Genomic DNA, 27346 nt, shown 5'->3' with positions numbered 1-27346 from the left:
ATTAGTATTCACCTTGATAGCTTTAATTGACTTCTGTTGAATGTTGCAGTTCAGTATGAAAAGGAAGAGTATGTCACACCACATTGTGCTAAAGATTTTAGTATGAGGTTATGACTATTGAGTCAACGGTAAAGTTTAATTGTATACTTTTAGTGAGATGACGTTATCTTCACATTGTTGATCGAGAATATTTGTTACATATATATACATATATATATATATATATATATATATATATATATATATATATATATATATATATATATATATATTATAAATTATATTTATATGTGTGTGTGTGTTTAAGGGTTAGAAGAGTAGCCAGGGCCATTCATATGTATATTAACGCGTTGAGAAATATTCATAGTATTATGAATCTTGCAATGGAGAAACAAATCCACAGTTATGTTTGGGTATAAGTATATTAAAAAAATAAGTATGTACAAGCTTACGGAATCTGTTCAGAGAAAGCTCACTGTAGAGATTTATTTTAAATATATCTGTACCCTTACATAACCGTGGATTTGTTTCTCAGTTAACTCATATGCTAGCACTATATAAAAGTCTTTTCTCATACTTACAATACATACGTGATTACATATATCTGATTTCCTACGTTCCTAAATTTGTAAACATGGAAGGGAATTTATCTTAATGAGATTTACCGTTTGTCGAATGCACACTATCACTTTCATCATATTTTTATTTTATTCCTTCCAGATTCAAGATACTGGCGAGCCCTGGCCCACTTCGTCGACGTCGAGTTGAGAGCCTGGCAGAGGTTAGTTCCTGCCTTGCTTGTGCTTCCAGACGCCCCTACGCAAGCAAACATCACGGCTCTCTTTGAAGTGAGGGCAAAGCGCATCATCAAAGGTGAGAAACCATTTGATTTGTAGCAATGTTATTGACGGCATGCACAGATCATCTCCTTCTTCCACTTCTTCTTCTCATCGTAGTCCCGTTTCTAGACGGGGTCGCCGTTTAGGATGAGCCGCTTCCATGTACGGGCATGAATTAAGGCATACGATAAGAGAGCATAGGTTCGAATGTTTAAATCGGTAAGAAGTAAGGTTGTGACGGATCCGTACGATTTGTATTTTTCATAACCTAATAACCTTACTTCGACCCACAACCTAAATTGTATTCACTTATTTATTTATTCAGAATAATCGTAATTTGTTCACGATGGTGATGGAATGTAAGCATCCTCCTTGAATAAATAAAGAGAGAGAGAGAGAGAGAGAGAGAGAGAGAGAGAGAGAGAGAGAGAGAGAGAGATATTGACGGATCAGATATTGACCCCCAATGATTTTAATCTTTCCTGGGAAGAAAAATTCGTACGACATATATTTTCCATAACCCAATAAACCAACTTCGACCCACAACCTAAATTGCATTCACTTATTTATTCAGAATAATCGTAACTTATTCACGATGCTGGTGAAATATAAGCATCCTCCTTGAATAATACATTCACGCAAGCCAGTGTGACTTGCTAAATATGCACTAGGAAATGTTTCGAGTCAATAAGGTCTCGAGAGGCCGCGGTATGTTATTCGCGTCCCGACGTATTGTTTACTATTTTATTCAGATTCTTCTGAGAGCCAGGACCCCTGTTGCAACGCAGTGACGAAACAGAGTCAATAGAGAATTGTTTGTGGAGCGGATTTAAAGTTGAAGTAGAGCCCTTGGAGTTCAAGGGTACTGATTTTCATGTGTGCGACTTGAAGGGTTGTTCAAATTACTCAGATTAATACTTTTCTGTTCTTGTGAGTGTATGTGTATGTGTATACACTCTCCTAGGGGGGACTAGGCATTACTTAAGGTCCTTTGCAGCGTCCCCTCGACCCCTAGCTGCAACCCCTTTCATTTCCTTTACTGTACCTGCGTTCATATTCTCTTTCTTTTATCTAACTTAACTGAATCCTCTCCTAACATTTGCTTGATAGTGCAACTGCGAGGTTTTCCTCATCTTACATCTTCCAAACCTTTCTACTCTATGTCTCCCTCTCAGCGCTGAATGACCTCATAGGTCCCAGCGCTTGGCCTTTGGCCTAAATTCTATAATTTATTCTATTGTAAGAGATTACTCTAAGTAAAGCGTTTTCCTATTAGCCAAGAAGTCTGTCTTCAGGTGTCAAGAAAGCACTTCTTGACTGCTTTTAAAACTACTTTTTCTCATCTCATTTTTCTTTAAAAAAAAATGAGATGGCGTCGAGATGACGTCACTTGGGTCACGAGAAAAAACCGAGGTCGAGTCAAGGATGAGATTTGGGAGAGAGGAGAGAGAGAGAGAGAGAGAGAGAGAGAGAGAGGGAGGGAGAGAGAGAGGGGGGGCTAATATAGCAGAGTCGAGCGAGGGAGAAGATTCAATTTCACAGAACAATGGGTACCACCATAAAGAAACTTTCGGGCAATAATTAATAGAGGCTTTTATTGCGCGCTAGCGTGCTGTTTTGTTTTGATTGTTGTGTCCGTGTGCGGGACATTTTTCCTCCTCCTCCTCCTCCTCCTCCTCCTCCTCCTCCTCCTCCTCCTCCTCCTCCTCCTCCTCCTCCTCCTCCTCCTCCTCCTCCCACTTCTGTGTTGTTCGTGGCCGTCCCCGTTCGTTGGAATTTAAAAAAAGTAACGGCCATGTCTTTTTTAATATGCTTTATTTTCTCTTTTTTTAATATTAGAGGATTGAGATTCCGTGGGATTTATCAGGGATTTTTAAGTGATTTTCCAGATAATGTTTAAGAATAAATTTAATACATTTTATTCATTCAATTTTTTCTCGATCCTTTTCCCCTTTTCAGAAGATATTTATTTTATGGATTTTATAAAATTTAATATAAGATGTAACTAGCCAATAAACATATACTAGAAATTGACGTACAAATATCATCTCTTTGGTAGAGTCTTCTTCGAGATAGGGTGACTTACTAATTAATTTGATATAATTTTATAGAATTTTACGTCTTAGAAACCTTGTGGTTTTCTCATATATATTTGTATATGTTTGTATATATTTGTATGTATTTGTATATATTTGTAGGCATTATTCACGTAACCCTTCGCTTCCTAGATTAAGGAAGACTATAGTTGTTAGATTAAGCTGGTCTCATGCCAGCCACCACAAGCTTTCAAGAGCAGCGTATCCATAGCCCCTAGTATTAGCAGACTTCCTAGGTCCACACCAGGCTTCCTATTAATTCATACCTTAACTTACGGGTCATTCTAGGGCAAGAGCCAGTGCTGGCATAAGCCCCCTTAATCTGAATCACCACCCTGAATCATGACCTCGATGTTATCAACGCTGCTCTATGAAATACTTTTAAATATAGTATTCGGAGAAAAGCGAAAGGAAAATAGCTAATCTCTCTCTCTCTCTCTCTCTCTCTCTCTTGGAAACTGTACCACTTTACCCCTTTTATTAGTCTTGATTGTTGCCACAGGAATAGATTATACTTCTCTCTCTCTCTCTCTCTCTCTCTCTCTCTCTCTCTCTCTCTCTCTCTCTCTCTCTCTCTCTCTCTCTCTCTCTCTCTCAGATTCTACTGAGGTTGTAAACCCAGGTGACTTCGTTCTCTTGATAAATCAGATAATTGTGAAGGACAGTTTTATGTGAGTTTTACCACTTACTACCCTAACACTATCCTCCTCGCATTTTAATACATTTTTTATGTATTTATTAATTTATGTATTTTTTTCTTTTTTAATAAGTGAAATCTTTCTGTATTTCCCTTTACCTCCTTTTACTTCTTCCTAATGAACACCATAATGTTCTTTGGAAGCTTGAATTTCAAGTCAGTGGACCCTCTGGGTTTGTTCCATATGAATAGGGTTCATCTTCTGAATAATAATAATAATAATAATAATAATAATAATAATAATAATAATAATAATAATAATAATAATAATAATAAGTCTAACATTCGAGTGATTCATCCTGATTCTTGAACTCGGTTCTGTAAAGAATTTATTTCTCTCACTCCGTATTCACTGCAACTCCGTGATAAGGTCACTTCCAATGAGATACAGACGCTTAAACCAACATCACAGAGATATGAATGATCACTGCAAAGTGAAAAAGGAGGTTTATTAGTTTGCCATTTGAAGAGGATAAACGATTCACCAGAACTGCCTGCTGTGAGACTAGATGATTAAATTCAAACTAATTAAAAACGTAGCAGTAAAACGAAGCCTATTAGATGATGCATTGTATCAGAACAAGTGAGAGAAATGAGATTAAATCAATATTAAAAGGAAGTCTCTGGCGAATGGAATGTTTCGAGCTGATTTCTGCGGAAACATCAAAAGATTTCATTAATTCATCTGACGTTCTAGAAATCTAGTTTACCTCCAACCGCGTCCATTCATCAGTGTCTCTTAAAAAAGCACGTTTCCTTCACATGATTAATCTCTCTTTGTGTCGAATTAATCGTCAGCTATTGCTTGATAGACTGGTGACTGATTGGTTGTCAGTTATCTGGCGTTACAGTTACTGAGATCACTGACAACGAAATACACTGATGAACAAAGGTATCCTTTAATTCATGGATTTTATCCAACCCCTTCCCTCCTCCCCTTCTTCCCCCCCACGTCGCGGGGAGGGGTGTGGTTTCCCCAGAGCTGTGACATTTCAGAACCTGGGACCAATCTTTGACGTTTGCGGAAGCCTTTTCATCCCTCCCATACGACGAAAACTTCTTGGCCTTGTAGTCGACAAACTTCCCCAAACTACATTTTATTTCCCTCTCCGGAAAAGAGAAACTTCTTTTTTTCTCCTCTCCAAAAGGAAGGAAAACTTACCAGCCACAGCTATACCGCCTCCACCTACAAGATTGGAAGAAGAATCCGCACCGCAAATGTTTATATCTGTCGTTTCAAGTTTTCTCTTTTGAGGATTTTGGTGAGTGGAGGGTTATGGGGAAGTCGTTGGTTCTTGAGATTTTGTATATGCGTTCAAGGACAGTACATATATATATATATATATATATATATATATATATATATATATATATATATATATATATGTATATATATATATATATATATATATATATATATATATATATATATATATATATATATATATATATATCACAGGGGCATCCATCAAAAGGCAGTACGCATATTAGAACAACAGTTTATTTTGACGACGGCGTTTCGCAATACCTCATTGCATCTTCAAGGCTGCAGTTTACAAAACTGGCTGCAGACTGCCCAGACCCGAAACCTCTAGCGTACGTAATCACGCGTTGCACTGCAAAACCAATATCAATCATGCAGATTTTAAAATCATATCTTCCACGCAGGAAGAGAGGGAACTAGCTACTGTAGATTCAATCATAATTAAAGCTACCATCCCCTCGTTAAACACCCAGGCAGCCCCCACACCGCTTTCATAGCATAACCGGTTGTTTGTTTATATTTTGGTCTGCACTGCAACTTTTACTTACCCTCTTTCTTTTTGAGATGTTTTAGTTTCATTTTTAACTCGGTTTAGGTATGTTTTGTCCGTCCTTATATTGAACTTTAAATTATTTGATTTTTTCGGTTTTTATGAGATTTTAAGTGATTTTTTTTTTGTAAATTGCAGCCTTGAATATGCAGTGAGGTATTGCGAAACGCCGTCGGCAAAATAAACTGTTGTTCTAATACAAGTACTGCCTTTTCCTGGAAGCCCCCATGATAGCTACTGTGAAGCTTACAGCTACATGACCTGTTTATATATATATATATATATATATATATATATATATATATATATATATATATATATATATATATATATATATATATATATATATATATATATGAAAATTGGTGTCCCCACGAAATTTTTCTGGATCCGCTAATGCATGCAGGCATTAGTTAAGATTCTTCAATCCTTTAACTGTACCTCCGTTCATATTCTCTTTCTTCCGTCTCACTTTCCACCCTCTCCTAACAATTGATTCAAAGTGCAGCTGCGACGTTTTCCTCCCGTTACACCTGTCAAACCTTTTTCACCATCGGTTTCAGTCTCAGCGCAGAATGACCTCACAGGCCCCATCGCTTGGCCTTTGGCCTAAAATCTATATCCTATTCTATTCGAAACAGCTGCCGTGATCAGAAAGCCCAGCGTTGGAGAGTGACAACAAATTTAGTCTTTCCGCTTCGGTAATCAACGCCGCCGCTGTGACAGGGTGGGATGTTTTTTTTTAACCTAGTTAAAGGAAAACTGTGCCATGATTGCCGCAGCTTTGATTTATGTTTGTCACCTCTCAAATGCGGCTAACTTTGTTATATGCCGGTGGCCATTTTGGGCATCGGCTCAATTAGTTTTGTTGGATGTTTCCTAGATAGTGACCCCGGGGTTTTTAACCCGGTGTGTATTCATCTTTGTAGCGTGTTTAGTACAAGCCGGTTGGGGATTACCGTAAAAACATAAACAAAAGACTTTATATATCATAAAGATAATGACCCCCAGAAAATAATGGTCCTAGATAACGACCCCCGAACTTTGGTGGGGGTCACTATCTAGAAAAGATCCGTTTTGTTTGTCTATGTACTAACAAGGTTCTCCTCTCATTGTTAGAGGCAGATGGCTAACTCTGACCTAAGCGGTTAATAAATCAGTGAGACTCCCTGAAAACTATTAACAAGACAATACAGAAAGTGATGGCTACTATATTCTTAAACACTTAATAAGACTCCCTGAAGGCTGTTAATAAGATAGTACAGCGAGTGAAACAGAAATCGATTTAAATTGTAATTGCACTTGGTGGTCGTTCGACTGAAGTGGATCACAGCCAGGCGTGTAGATAAAGAAAGTGAAGAGGGGAAATAAATAACAGATATTAGGAACTTGTGTTCAGTCAAAATATAAGCTTTTTGGCAAGATAGGCCTAACTGAGTATGCTCGAGAAAGCAAGACCTCATTATAATACTGAATGATACATCGAAATGTATGCCTAAGGCGTTATTTTTGTGTGGTTTAGGCACCTAGTTGCAACTCCTTTTATTCCCTTTTTACTGTACCTCCGTTCATATTATACTTCTTCCGTCTTACTTTCCACCCTCTCCTAACAGTTGTCTAATAGTGCAACTGCGAGGTTCTCCTGTTGCACCTTTCAGATTTTTCTACTATGTTTACCCTTCAGCGCGGAATGACCTCACAGGTCCCAGCGCTTGGCCTTTGGCCTAAATTTTATATTCCTTTTTCTTTCCTTCAGGCTTTCACAAAAGACTCTCCATATTTGAACTTACATTACTGTAGAAGACTGGTCAGAGGATATATCGAATTTAAATTCACATCGGTTATGTTCATTTTTAGAGCTGCAGATTTGCATTTCAGTGAACGATCAGAAAATTGAATAATGCAAAATACACTCAGTTGGTTACTGTATCTTGCTAATACAAATTGTAAATATATCGTTTGATAACGTTTAATGGTTCAAAGTGGACCCAGCTGCATTATTCAGCTGCATTTTAAATGCTTCGAAGTTCTGTGGCAACGTGCCATGATTAATGGTCGCTGGTATAGTGTTAGCATTGTGGAATGCCACTCAGATGTCGCGCGGGTTCGCGTCTCCCCCAGGGCGATGAAAAATCACTGGCTCTGCATCGTGATCAGTTCCTGCTGCGGTGTGGGGTCTGCGGTGGGAGGTTGAAACCAACATTCTTTGGAAGTTTGAATTTCGAGTCAGTGACCCCTTTCTGCTTGTTCCATGTGAATAGGTTTCATCTACTGAAATAATAATAATAATACTATGAATTCAATGAATACAAATTTCGTTACGAGTTACGGAACTTCTCCAATGTAAATGTCAGAAATATTATTTTTTAATCTTTAGAGATTAACCATTGGTTTCTCGGCGTTGTAAATTTACAGTTAGCGTTCCTAAGCAATCTGAAAACGATGGAAGTTTGTGTATGGATTTGGATTCTTGTATTATTGTGAATAATCAACAAGTAATTAAAATGCGCCGAAGTTTCTTCGGCGCAATCGAGTTGTCTGTACAGCATACAATCAAGGCCACCGAATAAAGATCTATCTTTCGGTGGCCTCGGTATAATGCTGTATGAGCTGCGGCCCGTGAAACTCTAACCACGGCTTGTTCTATAGTGTTGCCAGACGCACGATCATGGCTAACTTTAGCCTTAAATAAAAAAAAAAAACTACTGAGATTAAAGGGCTGCAATTTGGAACGTTTGATGATTGGAAAGTGGATGATCAACATACCAATTTGCAGCCCTCTAGCCTCAGTAGTTTTTCAGATCTGAGGGCGGACATATAAAGTGTGGACGGACAGACAAAGCCGGCACAATAGTTTTCTTTTACAGAAAACTAAAAACTGTCTGAATTCCTAGCTTCGTATCATCCTTTCTGTTATATTTATTAGGCCATGAATGTATTCATTTACATATTTTTATGCACCCTCTCTAATTCTCTATTTCCACAGTTGGGCCATATCTTTGATCACCTGCATTTATTGGTGAGCTTCATAAAATCCGCCGTAATTGGTAAAATAGTAAATTGCTGTTTAATGGCAAAAGTTCTTGTCGGAAAATAGTCGTACCAGCACTTACGCCATAAAGTAAATGGATAACATTGCAAGTGACATTAAGGGTGAGTGATATTTAGTAGCTATATATTCTAAGTTACTGGCTCGAGAAGAGGGGAACAAATCTTGTTGAGAATGGAATTGTCTTGGTTGTGGAGAATCAGTGGAGAGACTTAGACTGAACCAAAAGGTTAAAGACGGTTAGAAACGTTAGGAAATTAATTCAAGAGACCGTCATACCAAAACAAATAGATGTCAGAATACGCAGACACATAAATATATACAAACATTTATAGTTATAGAAAGAGCGATAATTGATCATATTGAACCCAGTTGTTATCTGAAAACAATGTATTGAGGGCCATAACACACCACACACATATATATATATATATATATATATATATATATATATATATATATATATATATATATATATATATATATGAGAGAGAGATGGTGTCTGGTTAAATAACTCCCATTTTTCGCGTAAATATCTACTATTATTATTATTATTATTATTATTATTATTATTATTATTATTATTCCTTTTACTGTACCTACATTCATATTCTCTTTCTTCCGTCTTGCTATCCATCCTCTCCTGATAGTTGTTTCCTAGTGCAAGTGCGAAGTTGTCATCCTGTTACACCTTTCTACTCTGTTTCCATTTCAGCGCTGAATGGCCTCCGTAGGTCCCAGCGCTTGGCCTTGACCTAAATTCTGTATTCCATTCCATCCCGCAAAAACATTTCAGCGTTGAATGGCCTCCGTAGGTCCCAGCGGTTGGTCGTTGGCCGAAATTCTATATTCCATTCCGTCCCGCAGAAGCTCAGGAAGTGGGCGTTGACTCCGAAGCAACAGGCAGCACCAATGTGTTGATATTGCACGGTCAAAAGTTAGCAACAGTCGTTCTAAGACGTCAGTCGAACGAGACAGTAAAACACAGAAAAGGAAGTCAAATCACAGAAGTCAGCCACGTTGGCTTTAAAGGACTTTTTTTTTTTTTTTTTTTCAGATCATCGCCAATTTCTTTTTCGTTTTTTTTTTTTTTTTTTTTGTCTCCTTATCTTCGCGAGTTATATTTGAAGACAAATGAAAATAAGATTTTATATCCTCTTGCATTATTTCAACTGGATACTGCTTTTATAAAACCTGTCATTTAATGTTAAATAATAATAATAATAATAATAATAATAATAATAATAATAATAATAATAATAATAATAATAACCAGCTTATATGTGGGATTTGCTCAAGTTTGTATTACAAACAAGATTGTACGGGCAAAGAACAGTGACGAACAGACCGAGAAGGTGGAAAAAGGTCCAGTAAAGAGAAAGCATTACAAAGACGATGACCACTGATCAATCTTATCGTTATACGACGCGTGAAAGAGCAAGAACAACTCTTTGGAAAACCCCTTTCTCTGAGAGAGAGGGAGAAAGAGAGAGAGATGAATATTAAATAGAACAGCTCTTAGGAAAGTCACTTTCTGTAAGAGAGAGAGAGAGAGAGAGAGAGAGAGAGAGAGAGAGAGAGAGAGAGAGATGAATATTAAATAGAATTGTTCTTTAGAAAAAGAAATGTTCTTTGGAAAACCACTTTCCTAGAGACAGAGAAACAGAGAGATATTAAATAGAACTGTTCTTTGGAAAACCATTTTCTTTCAGAGAGAGAGAGAGAGATGAACAGTTCTTTGGAAAACCACTTTCTATGAGTGAGAGAGAAAAAAAAATATGGATATTAAATAGAACAGCTCTTTGGTACACCACTTTCTATAAGAGAAGGAGATAGGTGAATATTAAATAGAAAGCTGAATAATATTATGAAATGAGAATAGAAAACACGATTAGACGGAGAAAAGGAAAAAAACGGTGATAAACAAAAGGAGATTAAAGAACAATCTGCTGTGGAGGGAAGCAGCATTACGTGGTTGGGGTAAAAAAAAAAGGTAAAAGATCTGATGGCGTCATTATCGGCTAATAAGTGTCTGTAGAAAGTCTTTTACTCGGCTGCGTCTTCAGATTGGACCAATCATTAACGAACAGTTCAGAGAATTCCATTACGGGGAGAATCATCCCTTATCTTTAGGTTACTATCGACGATAGTTCGATAGTTTTCTTCCTTTTCGTTTTACGCGATAGTTACGCGACTATTCTTAATTAAACCCCAGCTGCGTAGGTGTCTGTCCTTTATTCCCCACACCGCTGGACTGTGGAATAGTCTCCCTGAGGATGCTGTGCAATTATAACACCGAAAGTCCAAGCGAAGATATAGTGCAGTACTACCCGAAACTATTCAAATTTTACTTTAATCATTTATTTAAATTTTTATCTGTTTATTTATTAATTTGCTCATATATTTGTTTTCTTTTCTCGTAACTGATTTTTTCTTTCTTTATGCATTTCCTACTACTTTCCATATTCTATGGAAGCTTGAATTTCAAGTCAATGGATCCTGTGGCCACAAAGATTTTGAATTCTTATTCCTCCGTAGGGGGTAGTGAGTGCCGTCAGTGCACTTCACGCGGTGCACTGTAGGCATTACTTCAGGTTCTTTGCAGCGTCCCTTTGGCTCATAGATGCAACCCCTTTCATTCCTTTTACCGTACCTCCATTCACATTCTTTCTTCCATCTTACTTTCCACCCTCTTCTGAGAATTGGTTCATAGTGCGTCTGCGAGGTTTTCCACCAGTTACACCTTTCAAACCTTTTACTCTCAATTTCCGTTTTGCGCTGAATGATCTCACAGGTCGCAGCGCTTGGCCGTTGGCTTAAATTGTATATTCCATTCCATATTCCATCCATTCCATTTGAATTCCTTTCCAACTCCTTGCACATGCTTGTATTTATAAAGCGACTTTCATTTCAAGTGTAAGAATTCTCCCAACGCTTCTTATGGAATGGAGAAATTTTTTAGACTTCCACCCAGGAACGCGGTATATTTTATTTTGAGGGATTTTCAAACTTTTAACCAAAATGGAAAGTTAGATAGCGTGGTTTAAACAGGTGCGCTGGTGAAGTTACATTCCCGTTGGATGGCTGTCATTCATATGCAAATTTCTTATTTGAAGATTGTTAAAATTATAAGAATGTTGTTACTAATGAGTGAAAATGATAAAGAATGTGGTTACTAATGAGTGAAAATTATAAAGAATGTGGTTACTAATGAGTGAAGACCATAAAGAATGTGGTTACTAATGAGCGAAATCGTGCAAGCTAATGAGCAGAGATTAAAAATTAAGTGATGAGAAATTAAGAAACGTGAGGAATAAGAGGTGAAATGTTTTCCACGAAGAAGTGAGGATTTTTTTTTTATTCGTTCAGAGGTTTAATCATGAAAGAAAGTGCAGGGATAAATGAACGAAAGGTGAGCAGCTTTTTTATCCTGGATGCAGAAGTTTTCGTGTAAAATAAAGGTAAATGAAGCATTGTATATTTAGGCATTTGACTTACTCCTGAGGAGAATTTTGTCCAAGGGGATGGGACCATTGAGATGAATGTGTAGGTTTTATAAGCAGGAATTGTTTTTCATTCATTCAGCAGTTAGAGAAGGCATGTCACAGTAACTGCAAGTTATTTTTGTATGGAGCCAACCTCTGCGGACAAACATTACTTATATACACTAATTTTTTCATCTAATTTTTTCACGAGGACCTGTGGGAACACTGAACGTAGCTTTCAAAGCTAAGAAGCATCTCTTTCCCTCTCCCGTGCCTCCTGAATGTCAAATTCGGGAGTTTCTCCCCTCCGGTTCCATTGCTGCAAGCCTTCTTGCGAGCGCCGAGCGATAAAAGTTAAATCTCCGAAATCTCTCCGTAAATTATATTTCTCACGAGAGAGTTTCCTGATCGGCTTTTGGCTCAAGATGATCGAGCCGAGACGCCCTCGACTCTCAAGACGAGGATTGGGTTTCCTGTTATCGATTTCACGTTCCTGTTCTTGTGGGGGGCCCCTCCCCCCCTCTCTTCTGGGTCTGTCGACGCCTTGGTGAATAGCGGAATTGAGATTGACAGTGATATAAAAATAGAAATGCTTTCACTAATTGAGGAAGATATAATGAACGTAAGGTTATTTCTTTAGCAGTTTACTTAATGTACCGTGTATGTGGATATATCATCCCCGTAGGGGGGTTAGTGCCATTGATGCACTTTATGCGGTGAACTGTAGGCATTACTTAGGTTCTTTGCAGCGTTCCTTCGGCCCCCAGCTGCAACCCCTTTCATTCTTTTTACTGTACCTCCATTTCATATATTCTTCCAATCTTACTTTCCACTCTGTCCTAACAGTTATTTCAAAGTGCAGCTGCGAAGTTGTCCTCCTGTTAACACCTTTAATAACGTCTTTACCCTCCGTTTCCCTTTCAGCACTGAATGACCTCATAGGTCCCAGTGCTTGGCCTTTGGCCTAAATTCCATATTCCAGTTCTATATGAACCAACAGGTGATGCGATAACTACTTGTATGTTTTTTTGGTACCGCCGGCCACTGTATGTGTGGGTGTCTTAAATGATTTAGTTCAGAGATTCTGTGAAAGGGGAGGTTATTTTAAACACTACCATTGCAGTTTAATGTTAAATTTACATGTGCCAAAAACAAAATATCACTTTATAATTCCCAACAGTCTGTGAAACTTGATAACCTTTTCCACTTCATCCGCAGTACTCGATTTGAAGGATGACCTTGTTCATCGGTGTATTTCGTTGTCAGTGATCTCAGTAACTGTAACGCCAGATAACTGACAACCAATCAGTCGTCAGTCTATTAAGCAATATCTAACGATTAATTCGACACAAAGAGAGTTTAATCATGTGAAGGAAACTTGCTTTTTTTGAGATACGCTGATGAATGGACGCGGTTGGTGGCAAACTAGATTTCTAGAACGTCAGATGAAGTAATGAAATCTTTTGATGTTTTCGCAGAAACCAGCTCGAAATATTCCATTGGCCAGAGACGTCCTTTTAATGTTGGTTTAATCTCATTTCTCTCACTTGTTCTGACACATTGCATCATCTAATCGGCTTCGTTTTACTGCTACATTTTTAATTAGCTTGAATTCAATCATCTAGTCTCACAGCAGGCAGTTCTGGTGAATCGTTTATCCTCTTCAAATGGCAAACTAATAAACCTCCTTTTTCACTTTACAGTGATCATTCATATCTCTGTGATGTTGGTTTAACCGCCTGTTTCTCTTTGGGAGTGACCTCATCACGGAGTTCCAGTGAATACGGAGTGAAAGAAAGAATTCTTTACTGAATTAAGTTCAAGAATCTGAATGAGTCACTCGAATGCTAGACTGACTATTATTATTATTATTATTATTATTATTATTATTATTATTATTATTATTATTATTATTATTATTATTATTATTATTATTATTATTATATGCTTGGAATTAATTTTATTATAATTCTATTATTATCTATTGCTGTGGTTGAATTATTATTATTATTATTATTATTATTATTATGCTTGGAATTATTATTTTTATTATAATTTCTATTATTATTTATTGCTGTGGTTGAATTATTATCGTTATTATTATTATTATTATTATGCTTGGAATCATTAGTTTTATTATTATAATTTCTATTATTTATTGCTGTGGTTGAAATATTATTATTATTATTATTATTTATTATTATTATTATTATTATTATTATTATTATTATTATTATTATTATTATTATTATTATCACCGAACCCAAACACCGAAACTATACCTCACATCAGCACCGACATCCAGAACAATTCGGAATTAATTACCTCGCTGTTTATACAGTTAACAGATCCGCAACATTAAAAAAAAAATACTCGTCCTTTCCGGAAAATGTCTTGCCGGTCCGTAATGAGTTTCGGCAGATTATGGAGAGAGCAAACTTCAAAAGACTATTATTTTCCACTTATCTTGCAGCAGCAATGATTGCGTGAGAACGGAGATATCATGCAAATTAGATAAGCTTTCCATTTCATCCAAAAAACCGGTCTCTCTCTCTCTCTCTCTCTCTCTCTCTCTCTCTCTCTCTCTCTCTCTCTCTCTCTCTCTCTCTCTCTCTCTCTCTCTCTGAAGCCTCACGTTACAATTACTGTAAAGACGAATGATAAGAATTTTTAAGTGAATTATGTGTATATATACAAATGTATATATATTATGTATATAAAATACATATTTATGTACATATATGTACATATACATACATATGTACATATATGTACATAAACATACATATATACATGTGTGCATATTCTATGAAATGTATTTATGTAAAAGAAGACTGTAATTTGCACAAGCAACTGACTACAACTTATAGCACTGAAATCTGCCCCTCCCCCTCCACAGGTTTGACCCCCGGGCAAGGTTGGGTAATATAGGTGTGCCCCAGTAAAACCTGTAGTGTTTTTTTAAAATTGTATTATGTATATATGTGTATGTATAATTGAATCACGAAAATATGGGACGTGATGAATATATAAATAAAGACAAAATCCACGAAGGAAAGAGAAACAATGGAGTATTGCAAGGCCTTTCGACTTATGTCCTTTACTTAGCTAAGTAAAGGACAAGAAGTCGAAAGGCCTTGCAGTACTCCATTGTTTCTCTTTCCTATATGATGATATATATATATATATATATATATATATATATATATATATATATATATATATATATATATATATATATATAATGTTGTGATAGTGATGGAAACCGAATTCGATATACATATAATATGTTTTCTGCTCCTACGTAAGGCAAGATCTGATAACACATAGAATATCTTGCCAAATGGGAGAGCCCGTTACCTTCTCTTTGGGCGAAATCTTTCCCTCATTTGCCAACATTTGCATCCCGAAATCTCCTGCCAATATGGCGTAATTATAAAGCAATCATCTGAAGAACGTTTTGTGGGAGCAGGTTGCGTTTTGCATTTCATTCTGTCCCATGTTCTTATCGATAAATCCCTCTTGTGCTTGCTGTTTCGGTAACTGATTGATTTTAGCAGTTTCAGGCAACAGGTTCATTTTTCAGTTTTTGTAAAGAGGGTCATTATATAATGATGTACTCTTTAAGTGGCAGATGGTGTATGTATGCAAATTTACGTAGGAGCAACTTACACATAGGAATTATACATGCATACACATATATATAATGTATATGTATGTATGTATGTATGTATGTATGTATATATATATGTATATATGTGTATGCATGATAATCCAGTTATGTAGCCATGTCGTTTTATACTTATTCAGGCATGCCACGTATACGCCCTCCGAGGTCATACCAGTTTATCATTTACACAAATGAAATTCATTTAAATGGAGTTTCTTGCCTCTTTGATTTAGTTCCCGGAAAATGTAAAATCATATATATATATATATATATATATATATATATATATATATATATATATATATATATATATATACATACATACATATATATATTATATATTAAATATGTCTGTGCACAGACAGACTACAGTAAGAGGAGGGGAGGAGGGGGAAAAACGATCGCCATTTGTGCCACTATAAAACTTGAATATTTATAAACCGTGAACTCTTCCGTCTGAAATGCCAGTGGGCCATTTGCATATAAATATGATATCATAAAGCGCTGTCAAAAACAGCCCATCCTACCATCGGGCTACCGGAGGCCCTAGGAAGTACCCCCCCCTCCCTCTCTCCCTCTCTCCCTCTCTCTCCCTCACCCTCTCCCTCCTGTCGCTTCTCCCACACAGATTTTGGTTTCCCCTGTTGAATTTGGCCCACCTCCCTCTTCAGTTTTGTCCACTTGTAGCACCTCAAGGTAATATAGGCAGACTTCTTTTTTTTGGGGGGGGCGCCTTGTCGTTATTCAGTAACAGCACTCTCTCTCTCTCTCTCTCTTTCTCTCTCTCTCAATTAATGTCTGTCTCAATCTCTGTGTATTTATTAACCTCTCTCTCTCTCTCTCTCTCTCTCTCTCTCTCTCTCTCTCTCTCTCTCTCTCTCTCTCTCAGTTAATATCTATCTCAATCTCTGTTTATTTGTTAATCTCTCTCTCTCTCAATTAATGTCTATCTCAATCTCTTTATTTATCTCTCTCTCTCTCTCTCTCTCTCTCTCTCTCTCTCTCTCTCTCTCTCTCTCTCTCTCTCTCTCATATGAGGTGTTGTGTACCTGCCTTCTCGTAAGTTTGTAGTCTTCATGTGGCCTTGTGTCTTAACATTGTAATATACCAGCAGACGCCTCTTTTTTACCTCTCCCCCCTACCCATTACAACCCCCCATACCTGTCCCCCTCCATTAATCCCAAAGGCCCATGCAATGGGGCCAACAAATTTCCGCCCTCTGTTCCTCCTCCTAAAAATTTTATACGGAGCAAATGACGGGAAAGGTTTTATGCTACGGGCTGCCATTGCCTCGCTAAGAAACCATATTCTCTCTTCTAGACAGTCAGACGCAGGGGTGTCCTCCTCCTAGGAGGTACCTCTGGGAGGAGATATATATATATGCATAAGCAGAACGAGGAAATGGTGTGTCTCGAATTACTAACATGGGAAGGGGAAGGGACAGAGTAGGTGGGAAACAAGGTCGAAAGAAGGAGACTCTTGAACTTTTGCGTGGGGGAAACATAATTCCATTATTTGTTTCTTCTCCCGAGGCGAGAGAGAGAGAGAGAGAGAGAGAGAGAGAGAGAGAGAGAGAGAGAGAGAGAGAGAGAGAGAGAGAGAGAGAGGTGCTAGGCTTTGTAACGTTTAATACGGTTCTTCCGGGAGGATGGGATTATTCTTGAAGGAAATGACGAGAGAGAGAGAGAGAGAGGTGCTCAGATAACTGGGCATTGTTTAATTTTTTCCCTTATCAAATGTGCACTTTTTTTCGTCCTGTATTACGCATCATTAACTTCTTTTTGGCCCTGAATTCATCCGAGAAAGGCAAGATAACTGTAAAAGTTTCTTTTTCCTTGAACAGAATTCCTTGACGTAAAAACCTTATCTTATTGCAAATGGGTTTTTCGAAGAGAGCCAGCCATTCCCACCCCCCTTCCCCTACATTTACCTTCGTATTAGCTAAACTTTGTTGTTCTGTTTGAACAACTTGGAATCTCCTCTTGCACTTTATCTCGGTATATAAATCCCCCACCCCCCCTTCGTAATGAACATGCAAATTGGGTTGGGAATGGAGGCGCCGAGTGTCTGTCTTCACCTGCCATGATTGGTCCGGAATGCCCTGCCGGAGTTTTGTTGATGAATACGGGATGATGAGTGAGTTATACCAGGGAATTCCTTCATGGCACTGGTTAGCATGACATACATAATGAAATTATTGATACAAGGGTGTAGACTTCGAGGAATATTTATGCCACTGGTTAGCTGGATGCACATAATAATATTGATGATATAAAGGTGTAGACTTCGATTAATATTGATGGCACTGGTTAGCATGAGGCATATTACGAAATTAATGTTGTAGGGTGTACACTTTGGTGAGCGAGTTATACTAGGGAATTCATTTATGGCACTGGTTAGCATGACGTATATTATGATATTAATGATGTAAGGGTGTAGATTTGGGCGTTTTGGTCAAACGATTCTTTATGTGAAACCATATTTCTAAGCAGTGGGTCATCAGTTTGTTTACTTTCCTGGACCCAGTTTAGGAAGAATATGCAGTATTAAACATGATACTTATCAATGCTCATATGTTTTTTTTTTTTTTTATTCTTAAATCACCCTCGTATCAGTGAGGATACTAACACCAACTTAGGTGAGAATTTCAAGCTTCTCATCCTGAGCGCAAAAAGAATAAAATAGTTTGATGTTGGAGAAACGAAAGATGGTAACGAATACTGTATTTTTTTAAAACTGACGGCAGGGTAGGGAATAAAATAAATAACTGACTTTTATTTCTTTACCAAAAGGCAAAAGGAAAGATAAGACAGAGATGTTAAAAGAAAGTAGATGCAGTTTCCATTTTTGTCACTTCAAACTGCTCCATGTTTTTGAAGTCAGTTTTTCGAAAATTGTCGAAGAATTCATTTTTTTTTACAGTTGTCAGAGAGGAAAAAAATATGGAGCCAGTTAAATTCTGTTCTCTTTGAAATGCATGTAGGTAACTGGATGTAATTTTGGTTATACTGCTGTATTTAAGTGTGTGGTAAAATTTGCAAAGTTTTGGTAAAAATTGGAAGTTTTTGGTGAAATTTTCAAGATTTTGGTAAAGATTGCTAAGTTTTTAGTAAAATTTACAAAATTGTGGGAAAATTTGCAAAATTTTGAAAATTTTTGGCGAAATTTGCAAAACTTTGGTAAAATTTTGACGTTTTTGGTAAAATTTTAAAAATTTTCGCAAAATTAGCAAAATTTTGGTAAAATTGACAAAACTTTGGTAAAAATGCCAAAATTTGAAGTAATATGTTATCTACAATCTTTTTATAGAGTACATGCCACATATAAGATATAGTGTACAGTACATGTCATACATGACATTGTATCTACAATTTAACAAGACTCATTTCGTTGTGGCTAGTGATTGTAGCGCCACTTTCTGTTCCCAGATGAATTGTTTTTTTTGATGTTTCATGCGTTCTCTTTCGTCTCTTCCTACTTAGCTGTCCATCTTCTTTAACATGACTTAGCTCCAATTTCCAAAGAGAAATCCGTTTAGTAATGTGACTGGTTTCATTATAATGCTTTATTGCCTGTTTGTAGGATTACTCTAAAATTTACACCAGCAGGATTTTTAGGAAAATACGATCAAGGGTGGACCTTTTGACTGGGTCATTAGATTTTGGCAAAGATATGAATCCTGATAAGGGGCTATGTTTTTTTGTGGTTAAGAAGGTTGGACGTTGGGTTGTTCAACCTTGGCGGAGGTTAGCGGTCACCGAACGCTCTTGTAACATTAATCTATATATATATATATATATATATATATATATATATATATATATATATATATATATATATATATTCTTTCTTTCTTTCTTTTTTTCTTCAAAAAATGAGATTACGAAAGTCTTCCGTCTCGCGTCCCTTGTATTTGAAATGCAAGCCTCTCTCTCTTATTACTGTGCTTAGAGATTGTAATGTCTTTATATTGTGCCTATTTCTAAGCACATCCGCCTGTACTTCGGGTTTAGAAACAAACGTATATCAATCTTATGCTCTTAGAAATAAGGAGAGCCCGGTGTAATTAGGTTTAGATGTCACCTCTTATCAGGATTTTGTTACACACACCAGAGCACATTGATTACTGTTTGCTGTTCAGTAATTCGTCTCGTAGTATTTTGTGCTTAGAAGTACGGACATTTTTAATTAATTCAGTGTAATTTATCCATCCATTTCTCTGTATTTATGGTAAGGAATCAATTCCACCTCCCAATACTTTTTTTTGTTGGGGGGGGAATACCTTCCATTACTTTTCTTGAGGGGTCAACACCCCTTGTACTTTGTGGAGGGAGGGGTAGGCAATAGTATGTCACTCTGGATTAAGTGCCCAAGAGTAAACGTGACATCAAGTTGGTTGTTTTTGATGAAATCCTTGCCCAAAGTTGGTCTGTATTTGTGTTAAGGTGATGAACGGAATATGAAGTCTGATATGGATCTCAGGGTTCGGCCCATCCGACAGAGACGACTCCCAGTATTATAGTTTTTTGGACAAAGCCCATCTTTGTGCGTTTGTGCTTTAGAATCGGCACAACTTCTCGTTTTTAGGTCCTTGTAAAAGAAAACTATTGAGATGGCTTTGTCTGTCCGTCCGCACTTTTTCTGTCCGCCCACACATCTTAAAAACTACTGAGGCCAGAGGGCTGCAAATTGGTATGTTGATCATCCACCCTCCAGTCATCAAACATACCAAATTGCAGCCCTCTAGCCTCAGTAGTTTTTATTTTAAGGTTAAAGTTAGCCATAATCGTGCTTCTGGAAGCCAGGATACGCCACCACCGGGCCGTGGTTAAAGTTTGATGGGCCGCTGCTCGTACAGCATTACACCGAAGGATAGATCTATTTTCGGCGGCTTTGATTACACGCTGTACAGAAAACTCGATTGCGTCGAAGAAACTTCGGCGCATTTTTTACTTGTTTACTTTTTTTTTTAATAAGGTTTTTTTTATAGTTCTCTCGCCTTAACTTGTTGCCCGACCTCCCATCACAGCTTTACCTGTTGATAAAAGCGGCAGCCTCTTTTATAACTGTGTTTTCCCCGACTTAGAAGTTTTTTCTTATAATGTTACTCAAACATTGCGTTAAAAAAAATGTGCATTGCCCTGTTTACCGGGTCTGATTAATTTATGGTCTCGGATAGAGAGTTTTGAGATTGTGTTTTTCAAAGGATTTCTTGATTTATCCTCTGTGCCGTCGTTCTGTGAGTTTTTCCATTTCATAATGATTCTCATTATGTACGTTATTTTTCGTTGATCATTCAGTTCTCGACATTATAGGCATTTAGAGCGGTGTCATCGTACCTCTCTTGCAACGAGAATGAAATGATAAAATGTTTATTGTAGTTTTAGTTATAATAGTTGGTTAGTAGTCTAAATCATCTGGTTTTAGTTACAATAGTTGGTTAGTAGTCTAAACAGATGATAGTTAGTCAGTAGTTTAAACAGATAATAGATAGATACTCAATAGTTTAAACAGATAATAGATAGATAGTCAGTAGTTTAAACATATAATAGATAGTCAGTAGTTTAAACAGATAATAGATAGTCAATAGTTCAAACAAATGATAGTTAGTCAATAGTTTAAACAGATAATAGTAGTTCAAACAAATAATAGTTAGTCAGCAGTTTAAACAGATAATAGTTAGTCAGTACTTTAAACACAATAGTACAGACAGACAGACAGACAGGAAAAAAGCAATCATGAAAAGTTTGGGAATGATTTAACCCGGACAATTGAGTCTGGAGTTGCCATTCAATTTGTGACAATACGATTTGCTGGCAATTCCACTGGCTTTTTTTTTTTTCTTTTTGTTATTCAGTCCTCGCTGATGAATATGCATGAGCACTTACGGGTCGTGATGAAAATTTCATCAATTGCGTTCAGTCGCTTTGATGTACAGACAGCAATAGGCGCTTACTCTTATTGTTGATGAAGCAGATAGCCGTGTTGAATATATACATATATATATATATATATATATATATATATATATATATATATATATATATATATATATATATATATTTTTTTTTTTTTTTTTTTTTTTGCCGTGTTTTTTAAATTTATTCCGGCGCGAATTTCAGTATATCCTTTGACCCCGTAGGGAACTAGTGCCGTCAGTGCACCTCATGCGGTGCTCTGTAGGCAGCGTCCCTTCCTCAAGCCCTTAGCTGCAACCCCTTTCATTCCTTTTACTGTATCTCCGTTCATATTCTCTTTCTTCCATCTTACTTTCCACCCTCTCTTAACTAATTGTTTCTTAGTGCAACTGCGAGGTTTTCCTCCTGTTACACCTTTTAAACCTCTTATTGTCAATTTCCGTTTCAGCGCTGAATGACCTCATAGGTCCCAGCGCTAGGCCTTTGGCCTAAATTCTATAATCCATTCTATTCAGTATATCCTTTAGTAACACATTTTACTGAAAGCTCTGTTCCTTTACTGTTTATTACCCACAGATTCTCCATAAGAGATTTTTATGTGATATATTCAGGGCTAATGTCCACTTAGAGACCTTCTCCCATTTGCATATTGGCAACGAGCCTTCTCGTTGCTGTCAACTCAGGTGTCTGAAGTTGAAAACCGAAAGTGATCAAGCACTGTTGACAAGTGTGTATGTATGTATGTATGTATGTATGTATATACGTGTGTGTCAATAATAACGTTATAGAAAGTTAAATATTATAAGTAACGGCATCTTCATGTTGATGCCTAAAATATCCTAACGTTTTGGGATTTTATATATATAATAATATATAGTATATATATATACATTGTGTGAGTGTGTGTATATATATGTATATGTATACATATATATATATATATATATATATATATATATATATGTGTGTGTGTGTGTGTGTGTGTGTGTGTGTATGTACATACATACATACATACCTCATTCACTAGAATTCGGTTAAATGTTTAGGGAACCGATGTGACCTTTGTTAGACGATGTTAATCACGGAGTTTTGTTGATTAAACAGAAGTCTTACTTTTGTTAATTCGAAGTTTAATGGCGGCCTTATTCATTTCCTCTTAAGATTGCTTCATAGTGTAACCAGACGGTTTTTGTATCCTTTACCATGAAATGAACTTGGTACTGACAGCAGTGTATATATTTTGTTATTTTTTTACTGACAGTAGCATGCAGAATCTCTATAAAGCATAAAGAGTGTAAGGAATATTGTATATGATTATTCTTGAGCACACACTTAAAATTTTTATCTGAGTTCAGATATAGTAGTCTAAACAAATTTTGTACAACTTGCAAATGTTAAAATCTTTAAATGTGTACAACTTACATACATACATACAGACATTAATATATATATATATATATATATATATATATATATATATATATATATATATATATATATATATATATATATATATATATATATATATATATATATTGAAAACTTTAAATGTGTACAACTTACGTATATCAAAAACTTGAAGTATGTACAACTAACAATTAAAAACTTTATCCTTCGTACAGGTTCCAGTAAAGAACTGGAGCCATTTCCTTTATATTGTATGTATATTATTAAGCGTATTGCTGTACTGAAAACTGATTGTATTTACTCTTCATTTTCCCTTCAGCGTATCTGCTGGTACTGCCGTCTTCTTCGCCCCTGATCAGTCGCGTCCTGGAGGAGGCCGAAAGGGAGGGCGTGACCCGCTTGGCAGCCTTCTTCATCGTCGACCCATTCTACGCCCCTTCGCCCATCCCTCGGGCGCCCACGGCGGCAGCCTCAGCAGCAGCGCCCGCGCCCTCAGCAGGAGGCCACCACTTGGCTAGTCCCGACCACCAAAACTTCTCCCATCCGAGACCGACGCCCACCGACGCTTCCCGCCAGAACGCCTCCCGTCCAATGCCACCCCGTCGGAGCAGTCCTGTCGCTTCGGAACTGAGGACCAAGAGGTTTCAGAGTCTTCGGCAGTTCGTCAACACGTCGTTCGAAGCCACCAGGTCCGTCATGATCTTGGCTCCTATCACAAGGGGCCCTCCGAATCCGCTCCCCTCGGCGCAGCCTCGCCCTTCGAAGCCGCCTTCCTCGAAGGCGGAGGAGAGACCTGCTTCTCGTCAGGATAATAAGCAGGACTCGGAGCAGAGCTCAGGGGATGGGCAGAGCCGCGTCCATAAGGACGCCAGAAGTAAATCGGAGGTCAAAGGTCAGGGTCAAGATCGCGGCCAGTTGGAAGGATCGACGACGGCGTTCTTCAACCATTCGGGCGTACCTGAGGTAAGGTTCTGTCTCTTTTATTTATTTTTTTATAGTATGATGTTTTCTGGCGCTTCTTCTGAAGTTTTCACCTCATTTACGGTCGGAGGTATCGATTAAAAAATTGCGTATGGATTTACGCATCCTTTATCAAGCGATTCATACGCGCAAAATCAAGTGAACACTTGTTTGTGTGATTTGATGTACCTAGCACCTGGGAATTTATTTACCTTCGGTCATAGCGTAACTCAAATCGTAGAACTTTTAATTGTGAAGGGGTTTTAATTACTTGGTGAAAGTCAGATGCATACAGTAACTTTTTCTCGAATGTTGTTTTTCATTCATTTCTAATTTGCATCAAAGTAAGGAAAGTAAAAAAGAAAAAAATTGCAAAAGGAAATTGGTATCTAGTTTGGGATATTTTTTAAGATGAGGTTTCTCAGGGAAACTAGAACTAAACGTAAATTTTAAAATGAAACTGGGGGCATTTAAAAGTTCCTTTTTTCGGTGGAATCTCCACCCAGTATCACAAATCCGCGGTGTTATCGAAGAGAGTTACAGTTTCCGATGCTACAGCACTAGGTTATCAAAGTCATCTCACAAATTCGAATAACGATCTCCGGGATATTTGGTCTGGAGCCAAGTGCAGTGGTTAATAATTTGGTTGGAATAAAAAGGAGTAAAGGAATTCTTATGAAAAATCATTTTAAACGCAAAGAGAGAAAAATGGCTCGAGCCAAGTCACCTGTTACGAGTTAACCTGCCCCTGAGTCAGAGAGTCAGAGTTAACCTGCCCCGAGTCAGAGTTAACCTGCCCCGAGTCAGAGTTAACCTGCCCTGAGTCAGAGAGTAGATTAGCTCGTACCAGGTCAATTATAATCATTATAATCTGATCTCTGACCCAGGGGCAAAGGTCTTATGGTTTTCACAAGTGGCGTTTGATGTATTCCAGGGCGCTGTAGCTTTCTTGCTAGTCTGGACTTATCCTGATGAACCCTAGAGTCTTCCTAGCTCCTTTTGCTAATATCCTTTCCTTCTACTATTCCTTCGCCTTCTTCGTCAGTTCCTTTCAGTTCTTTTGATACATCTCTTATTTGTTTTTTTGTTTTTGTTTTTTGCCATTTCTTGCTTTTACTGTTTGGTAGCTAAATTTTTGCGTTTATATTTTTTATAAATTTGAGGGTCTTTTAACTGTCTTGACTCAAAGACATAAGCAAGGCGGTCTTGTAGTCTTGAGGTTTATTAGCGAAAACACATATATCCATTTTTTGCATTTTTCTTGCTTGTACAATTAAGTAGCTAACTTTTGCTTACTTCCTAATGAACACCATATTCTTTGGAAGCTTGAATTTTAAGTCACTGGCTCCTGTGGACTTTTCCTTATGAATAGGGATCATCTTCTGAATAATAATAATAATAATTTTGCGTTTATGTTTTTAAAAATTTATTCCGGGTTCTTTCAAGTGTCTTGACTCAAAGACGAGAGCCAGGCAGTCTTAGCGTAAAAGAACCAATTAGACCCGATTACGGTTAATCATAAGAACCAATTATCGAGGGGAGAAGGAAATCCCCTTGAGGAAACTCGTTCAGAGAGATAACCTTCCAATGCTTTTCTTTTCATCAGATGAAAAAAAAAAAATTGAGAGAGAGCAGAGATCGCTTCTATAGCTCTGCCTCGTAATTAGTACGGTCAATTAAGCGAGTGAGTAAACGGCATTTGAGAAGGGAAAAAAAAGCATGTTCTCGGCTTGGGGGGAGGGGGTTAATGACTCCTCTTTCTCCACCCTCCCCTCCCCCTCCTTCCCCCCCCCCTCCTTCCCCCCCCTCCTCCCCTCCCCCCTTCCCCTCCCCTCCTTCCCCCCTCCCCTCCTTCCCCCTCCTTCCCCCTCCCCTCCTTCCCCCTCCTTCCCCTCCCCCTCCTCTCCCTCCCCCTCCTTCCCCTCCCCAACTCTCACCCACCCACCCCAACTAAGCCCTCCGACTCAACTTCAAATAAGATCGTTGTTATGGCGCCTTGCAGCTCCTCCCCCACCCCCAACCTTGCTGTTATTACACCCCCTCCCTCCCCCTTTGTGTCTCGTTCTCATTATTTTTCCCCATCGGAAAAAAAGCTTATTTTAGTCCAGTTTACGACTTTCGTAATTATTTGTGTTACTTTATTGTTTTTTTCTTATATTTTATGGCCGTGGCATATTACTTTCATTCTTGCTCACTCTCCTAGAGATTTTGTTTTCATACAGTGATGTGATATAAATTTTTTATTATGCGCAATGAATTCGACTCAATCCACCCGTCAGCAAGGAGGCCCTAAGTAGAGTGCAAACCTCCGCCAAGGCAAAATGGCTTTCGATGTGTGGTACACACCAGTCGAAGCCATCCGTAATCATCTCAATAAAATAATGTTTCTTCTTCTTCTGCATGTGTGATAGTGCTGTTTGTTTACTGTTACAAACGATGATTTTAAACAGCATAATTTCATCATAATTCTAATCAGGAATCCAGGGATCTGCTGTCGTTATATAAAAGCAAAACAAAGTCGAACGTAGAAATAAACAGAAAAGGTACAAACCTACAAATTTTATCTGTTGAGAGCTAAAGGAAATACTTCTCTGCTATGTTTTCCCCAGTAAAATATTGTGCTGAGTCGAACTTGACTGTAGGAAACCTTTTTTTTTTTTTCCCTTAGTAATATTTTGCCGAGTTGAACTTGACTGTACGTGGACTTTTTCTCTTTCCAGTAAAATATATTGCTGAGTTGAACTTGACTGTACGTGACCTTATTCTCTCTTTTCCAGTAAAATATTGTTCTGAGTCGAACTTAACCGTACGTGAACATTTTCTCCCCCGTAAAATATTTCCCGAGTCGAACTTCACTGTACGTGAACTTTTTATGTTTTCCCCAGTAAATTATTTCCTGAGTCGAACTACTGTAGGTAAACTATTTTCTTTTTTCCTTTCCCTCACTAAAATATTTTGCGGAGTTGAACTTGACTTTACCAGAACTTTTTCTCTTTCCATTAAAATATATTACTGAGTTGAACTTGACCATACATGAACTTATTCTCTCTTCCCCCAGTGAAATTCTTTGCTGAGTCAAACTCATCCTCAGCATTGGAAAGAAGTTTCTTCATGCAATGAAAAGTTTCAGGTCTAAATTAAAGGACTTCCTTTGGACTCGATCTTGCCTCCAGCGTTGCCAGACTTCTGCGTGGAGTGATTTCGGATTAAAAGTTTGCCAGATATTTAAAACGTGTTTTGCACATGTTGGCGATGCGTCTACGAATCTATCGAAGTTTTCCTTCGTGTGTGTGTTCAAAAGCGTTACTTTTCTTTTATACACACACACGCATATATATATATATATATATATATATATATATATATATATATATATATATATATATATATATATATATATATATATATATA

The 27346-nt window shown here is 37.5% G+C and overlaps 1 protein-coding gene across 1 annotated transcript in view; it reads left to right on the top strand.

Annotated features, from left to right (window-relative positions):
* LOC136856618 (uncharacterized) overlaps positions 1-27346 on the top strand; it is a 707676-nt gene that overhangs the window by 605401 nt on the left and 74929 nt on the right. The window contains exons 5-6 of the mRNA XM_067134550.1: positions 721-873; positions 23295-23938. Coding sequence (XP_066990651.1) covers positions 721-873; positions 23295-23938 — 797 coding nt within the window. The remainder of the gene's footprint in view (positions 1-720; positions 874-23294; positions 23939-27346) is intronic.

Source organism: Macrobrachium rosenbergii, chromosome 36 (genome assembly GCF_040412425.1).
Source record: "Macrobrachium rosenbergii isolate ZJJX-2024 chromosome 36, ASM4041242v1, whole genome shotgun sequence".
NCBI classification, from domain to species: Eukaryota; Metazoa; Arthropoda; class Malacostraca; order Decapoda; family Palaemonidae; genus Macrobrachium; species Macrobrachium rosenbergii.
Note: the sequence above shows the minus strand (reverse complement) of the source record. Positions and strands in the feature narration are given on the sequence as shown.